Here is a 7,053-nt window from a genome sequence, read left to right as displayed (position 1 = left end):
AATCCCAGCACTTCGGGAGGCCGAGGTGGACAGATCACAAGGTCAGGAGATCGAGACCATCCTGGCTAACATGGTGAAACCCCTTCTCTATTAAAATAGAATAGAAAAATTAACTGGGTGTGGTGGCCTGTGCCTGTAATCCCAGCTACTTGGGAGGCTGAGGCAGAAGAATCAGTTGAACCAAGGAGTCAGAGGCTGTGATGAGCCGAAAACTTGCCACTGCACTCCAGCCTGGTGACAGAGCGAGACTCTAATTCAAAGAAGGAAGGGAAGGGGAGGGAAGGGGAGGGGAGAAGAGGGGAGGGGAGGGGAGGGAAAGGTGGGCAGGGAAGGGAAGGGAAGGGTGGGCAGGGTAGGATGTCTTCATGTCAGTCCAGGGTGCCCTTGAATCCTGTGATGAGATTAGGGCTGGCTTTGATTCAGAAGAGCAGGAGGAGTCACTGATGAATTTTAAGCAGGCGAGGAACAATGCTAGATTTCCCTCTGCCCTCCATCCAGGGCAAGCCCATTTCAGCCCATTCTTTAATACCACTCTCCCTGCCCGCCCTCCTTCTCTGTACCCTCTGCACTGGTCACACGGTGAGCCTGATAGAGGTGAACTTGAGCCCAGGGGTCCTCTCTCGCAGACCAAGCTAGTCCTTGCTTCATCACTCCAAGTAGCCCTCCTCAGTTTGAGTCCGCCCCTGACATTACTGTTCTGGCCTTCAACTGATCACAGCTAGAAACTGTCGGTAACATTATCACTAAGCGCTAATAACCATTAAAACAGATTACCATTTACCAAGCCCCTACTCTAAGCCAGGCATGGTTATAAGTGATTCATTTCTGTGTCACTTAAAATCATTTAATCCTCATCCTAAGAAATAGGTTATAGTATAGTCCCTAGTTGGCAGATCAGGAAACTGAAGCACAGAAAGGTGTCATAAGTTGCCTAAGTGTTGGTGAAGGTGGGATTCAAAACCAGAGGCTGTGCTGAGTCTTATCCACTGGACTGTAGAGCACACAGGAGGAAAAGGACAGTCAGTCCAGCTGAAGACTGAGTGAGCAAAGAAGGACTGGTCCGGTGAACTTGGCAAGCCACAGAAGCACACACAGGCCTTGAAGTCCATACATTCAGTGTGATGGGCAATCTGCCTTTTGCTTTTGAATCTAGGATTTCTGAAGCTCTAGGCCGACTGTGTCCCTGTCTGTTCGATGTAGCCTGGCTGGAGCCTGAGCCCTGGACAGCCAGATTCATATTTTCTTTCTCATCTGTTTCTCTTTCTCCTACCCACCACCCCAGTGCTTGGGCCTAGAAATGGATTCTGCCTCCAGCTGCTCCTCCATTGAGTCCTGATTTAGTCAGCACATTGTTATTAAAAACTCCAATTTGTCCTGTGTACTGGGATACAGAGGCCACCGTGGCAGGTAAACACATGCTGTGGTCTGGATGTTTGTGTCCCCCTATAATTTATTTGTTGAGATCCTAACCACCAAGATAATGGTATTAGGAGGTGGGGCCTTTGGGAGGTGATGAGGTCATGAGGGCTCCACTTTCATGAATGGGATTAATGTCCCTATAAAAGATCCCAGAGCCTTTGGTAGTTCATGAGCATGATGATTGGGTATTCACGCACGTGTGTGAAATGTGCCACCTTCAAACCTTGTTACAACATCAACGCATTACCTGTCTGACATGGAAAAAAAAAAGAGTGATCTCAGAGAGCTAGATTTCCCTTCTACCATACGATGACAAGCTAGAAGGAGCCATTTCTGAACCAGAAAGCAGCCCTCTGTAGACGTGGAATCTGCTGGCACCCTGATCTTTGACTTCTCACAAAAATGTGAGAAACAAATTTTTGTTGTTTATGAGCCACCCAGTTGATGGTGTTTTGTTATAGCAGCCTGAAAGCAGAACTTCATACCATTCTCTGGCATTTCCCAAGAGGTAGTGACAAAGATGTCTCTTGGTTCCTCCATGGGATGCATGATTTCGAATTTGGAAAAATACCTCTGTTGGGGGAGGTAACATGTGCTGGGGGCCCTTGTGCTGGGGGTCAGGCTTGGGCTGTGATGCTGCCTCGTCTGTTGCCATTCGGGGTGACCTTAGGCTGGTCCTTGCCTCTCTCTGGTCCTCTTCCTCCCCATCTACCAAAGGAGGGGATTGGCTAGAATAAGAGAACAATCCCTGGCATTTGTAGGGCATTTGCCTGGTCAATGTGTCATGTGCTCACAGGAGCCCAGGCTGATTCCAAGGTCCCTTCCTGCCTGGCAGTTGGCTCCTGGGTCTCACAGGCCCTGGAAGTGACCTCTGGACTGGGTAGCTCATCAGCTTCCCCACACTCTAGCCTGTGGGGTCTCCTGCTGGCTTCTCAGAGCTGACGGAACAGGTTCTAGCAACACAGCCCCTGACACAGAAGCCAGACCTGTCCAGCAGGGACCCCACGCACTGGTGGGTTTAACCTCTTATACTTACCTTTGGGCAGGAAGTGGGGAAGGCTAGAGTGGGGATGGAGTGAGAGCAGACCTTCAAGGCCCCTGAAACTATGCAGTTAACCTAGTCCTGCCTCAGGAAGGGTGGTGAAACCAAAGCCCTAGAAGAGCAGCTTTCCCCAGGACTTTGCCAAGTGTCACCAAACTATGCTGGAACCCAGATCTACTGACCCCTCCCTGCACAAGTGCGTCGTGTGCTCCGCCATTCCTGGGCCTTGCTCATGGAGTAGGGGAGGGCAAAGGATAGAGCCTGTGTGCACCTGGCCAGGTGGAGAGTGGCCACATTTTATCCTGATGCTTATGGTTGGTGGGGGAGAAGTGTCTCCATGTCATTTGTCATGTTTCCCTGCCTCCTGTCATGTGTCTCAGATAAGTTCCTGGGTCTCTTGCCCAATTGATTCAAACAGCCTATAGGTTGAGTGTCCAGAGGAGGGGGCAATGCAGAGGGCGAGCCTTTGTGCCAAATGGGGACAGGAGGCCTGGTGAGTCCTGCTGTGCACTGTCCCTGGTGGTGGAGCTGCTCAGCTGTGAGTGCCCATCCTTTCTCCTGGCCGTGGCCATGTGGCCTAGGCTAGCAGGCCCTGGAAGAGCCTCTCTGTGTCCTTCCTGGTTCTTGGTGTCTACAGCCTCACCCACAACCCTGAAGCTCTGGGCTCTGCTGCTCAGCTCTGGCACAGAGACTGGTTTGGCAGGTTTAGCCACACCCATGAGCAGTGTGAGGGCTGGGAGCTGGGGTGGGGCATGGCTGAGGAGGCAGTGCTGCCCTGTCCTTCCCCCCATGGTATCCCAAATCCCAGCCTCACTTCTGCTGCCTTTTCTACCTTTCTCAAGGGAGGCTTCCTGGCAAGCTGGAAGGCAGAAGCCACGCAGACTTCTAGTCCTGGTTCCACTACTTACTTGGTATGTGGCCCTCGGCCAGCCCCTTTCCCTTCTTGGACCTCAGTTTCAGCACCTGTACAATGGGGCTTTGGGCTCAGTGATCCTCAGACAGCCACGTTGTATGATTCTAGTTGGGGCTCTGCCATTTTCTCTCCATCCCTGAACAAATGATAGAGCACTGACTGCCGCAGGTTCTGGCTTGGTAAAATGAGTGCCTCGACCCTTGCTCGCTTCCTGGGGATGTCGATAGGATCAGCAACATCCTAGCAAGCATCCAGTCTCCATGGGAAAGTTTTCTTTCTATAGTTTGGCCTGCCGTTATCTGGTTCAAGCAGAAGGAGAGAGGATACCTAAAGATGGGGCTTTCTCTAGGCGCCCTCCCACGCTCCACTTACCCTGAGACCATAATTGACTGGGAACCAGGCTTTCTGGACGGCTCTGTGATTGGGGGGAGGGGCAGAAGTAGAGAACAAGAACACAGAGGAAAGGCCCTCACACTTGCTGCCTCTCATTCCTCCCGACCTTCATATCAGCCCAGGGTTCGGGGGAAGAAGGGAAGGCAGGAAAGTTCCACCGCTGCTACAGGCCCCCTCTGTGACACTGGGAAAATTGTGTATTCTCGCTGGACCTCAGTTTCCCTATCTAACCAGGAAGACACATGTCTTCCAGATCACATGTCCTCAGAAAATTTAAGTTCTGTTGCTTTTTTTGTTTGTTTGTTTGTTTGTTTTTGAGACAGAATCTCGCTCTGTTGCCCAGGCTAGATTGCAGTGGCGCAGTCTCGGCTCACTGCAACCTCCACCTCCCGGGTTCAAGCGATTCTTCTGCCTCAGCTTCCCAAGTAGCTAGTATTAGAGGCAACCACCACCATGCCTGGCTAATTTTTGTATTTTTAGTAGAGACAGGGTTTCGCCATGTTGGCCAGGCTGTTCTTCAACGCCTGGCCTCAGGTGATCAAAGACCTCAGGTAATCCACCAACTTGGCCTCCCAAAGTACTGGGATTACAGGAGTGAGCCACTGCACCTGGGCAGAAAATTTAAGTTCTGACAATGTATAGATCAGAAGAAGGAATGAGGGTTAGATGAAGAGGACATTCCCAGTCTGAGATGGGAGATAGAGAGAGAAGAAAAAGGGAATTAACATTCACTGAGCACCTATGTGCCAGTGCTATGCCAATTACTTTGCATATAATACATACATCATCTACATTCCCAAGTCTCCTTTTCAAGTGGCAGCCAGAGTGAACTTTGCAAAATACAAATTTGACTGGGTGCAGTGGCTCACGCCTGTAATCCCAACATTTTAGGAGGCTGAGGCAGGAGAATGGAACCCGGGATGTGGAGCTTGCAGTGAGCCGAGATCACGCCACTGCACTCCAGCCTAGGCGACAGAGCAAGACTCCGTCTCAAAACAAACAGACAAAAACAAAAACACAAATCTTTTTTTTTTTTTTTTGAAACGGAGTCTTGCTGTCACCCAGGCTAGAGTACAGTGGCCGGATCTCAGCTCACTGCAAGCTCCGCCTCCTGGGTTCACGCCATTCTCCTGCCTCAGCCTCCCGAGTAGCTGGGACTACAGGCGCCGGCCACCAACAAAAACACAAATCTGACCATGTCACTCAGTGCCTTTCCTCTGCCCTTAGAATAAAATCTAAACTCCTTACCATAGTGTACAGAGCCCTGAGTGAGCCGGTCCCTGCTTCACCTTCCAGACATCTACCTCTACTGGTCTCTATTGGTCATTGGAAATGATTCTATTGGTAATTTCCGTCAGCCACAGGAGTCTTCTCTTTATTCATTTGGCAAATTCATTCCAGCCTCAAGACCTTTACACATGCTTAGGTTCCCTCTGCTTAGAATTCTTTTCCTGGCTCTTTGCCGCCTTGGCTCTTTCTTATCCTTTACATCTCAGTTTAATTTAGTCCTCCCATCCCCTGCACTGCTTTTTTCGCCACCTCTTGATTCCTTCATAATGCTTATCACAATTTGTAGCTATTTGTCTTTTTCTTTTAATGTCATGTTCACTCTGGATTCCACATGGCATGGTGCACAGTAGGTATTCAATAAGTATTTGTTGGATGGATGAATGAATGAATGAATGAGTTGTAAGGAAATGAGAGAGTGCTGGTTGAGTGCCTGGCATAGGGTATGGCTCTTAGGAGGTGCTCATAAATGGCAGCTTTTAGTGAAAACTGACATGGCAGAGATAATAAATACCCACCGATAGATTGCATACATGGTGGGTAGGGGATGCAGTGGGCAATTAAAGTTGGAAAGTGATGCACTCATGCCAGATCTTGGGGGTCCCTGATGCTCGGCCAAAGAGTTTAGACTTCCTGAAAGACAGTAACTGGAAGTCATTGCTGGGCCATTAATGTAACTATAAAGCCCTACTTTTGAGATGTGGGCTCAGGCACTTTGCATTCTCAAGGGGCTGTGCTGTATGGTGGTGGCAGTGCAGGGTGGTGGACAAACCCAGAGAGAGACAGGCTGGGAACCTTTCTGGTGTCATTCTCTGAGGCAGGCTATTCCCACAGGCCCAGAAGGAGGGGACACAGTTAGGAGCATGCTGTGTTTTCTGATTCCACGTGGCCATTACACTGTTTCTGAGGAGTGGAGGTTAGGGGTGACCTAAGAGTCAGATGCTTGAATTTCTATTTGAGCCCCTCCCCTTATCAACCGTGTGACTTCTGCTAGGCTCATTCGAATCTCTGATTCTGTTTCTTCTTCTGTAAACAGGCTGCTGTTCATACCTGTCTCATAGTTTTCTTGGGGAGGATCAATGAGGTAGAACCTGCAAAGGGCTTAGCAGAGAGCCTAGCACCTACTGAGCGCTCAGTAAAGGTGAGCTATTATCTTCCATGCAACAGTGGGGGATTCAGAAAGGTAGATTCAACCACAAGTGCACAGAGGCATGAAACAGGAGGGTGCTTTGGAATGGCAGGAGTTTCCTCTGTGTGTTATGGATGGCAAGGAGGCAAGTGGAGTGGCAGGTGGGTCCAGCTCCTGCAGCCCGTGTATACTGGCCAGGAGCTGACACTTTATCTGGAAAGCGATGAAGACACTGCAGGGTATTAGGCTGAGAATGATGTGATCCGATTTCTAGCAGTGGGAGGATGAATTGGAAGGGTAAGGCTGGAGACCAGGAGACGGATGGTAGGCTGTTGGTGTGGCCTGGTGAGAAGTGATGGACTTCATCTCAGGCTCGTGGAAGTATAGAAGAGGGAACAGATCCCAGAGTGAGTAGAGACAGAGAATGGACAGAGTGTGGGGCCTGATGGGTCTCCAGGAAGGGAGGGGGGAGAAAGGAACTTGTTTTGGATGGCTGCAGGCTTTCTCAATGGGGTGGCTGACGAGATTATAAAGCTGAAAGTATGGACAGTGCATGTGGGTTTTGATGCCTGTAGTTTGACTTTTCTGGGAATTCAGTAGCTCCCTGAGAAACCTCTCTTTCATCTGACTCTCTGTGTAGAAAATCTTTCTAAAATCTCTGAATGATGACTCCTCCATTAGGGATGAGGAGGGCCTCCTGTGGGGACACTGTGCATACTTCCTATGGAGGGGTGGCAGCTTGGCCTCCTTTGGTGGTAACAAAGCTGGGGATTTTATTTGGAAGCTGTATTTCAGAGTCTATCAGTTTTCTTGTGATTTTCTTCAAAGCATGTACAAAGAGGCAGTTCTAGTTAGTGGAATATATATATA

The 7,053-nt window shown here is 49.7% G+C and overlaps 1 protein-coding gene across 3 annotated transcripts in view; it reads left to right on the top strand.

Annotated features, from left to right (window-relative positions):
* EPB41L1 (erythrocyte membrane protein band 4.1-like 1) overlaps window positions 1-7,053 on the top strand; it is a 138,909-nt gene that overhangs the window by 28,297 nt on the left and 103,559 nt on the right. Inside the window, exon 2 of one of the 3 annotated variants that reach the window (XM_011929120.1) lies at window positions 6,091-6,195. The exons of the other annotated variants lie outside the window; for them this stretch is intronic. Coding sequence (XP_011784510.1) covers window positions 6,091-6,195 — 105 coding nt within the window. The remainder of the gene's footprint in view (window positions 1-6,090; window positions 6,196-7,053) is intronic. 3 annotated transcript variants of the gene reach the window in all.

Source organism: Colobus angolensis, unplaced genomic scaffold, assembly GCF_000951035.1.
Source record: "Colobus angolensis palliatus isolate OR3802 unplaced genomic scaffold, Cang.pa_1.0 Scaffold8, whole genome shotgun sequence".
Lineage (NCBI taxonomy): Eukaryota > Metazoa > Chordata > Mammalia > Primates > Cercopithecidae > Colobus > Colobus angolensis.
The sequence above is the reverse complement of the archived record's forward strand: the minus strand, read 5'-3'. Positions and strand labels throughout refer to the sequence as shown.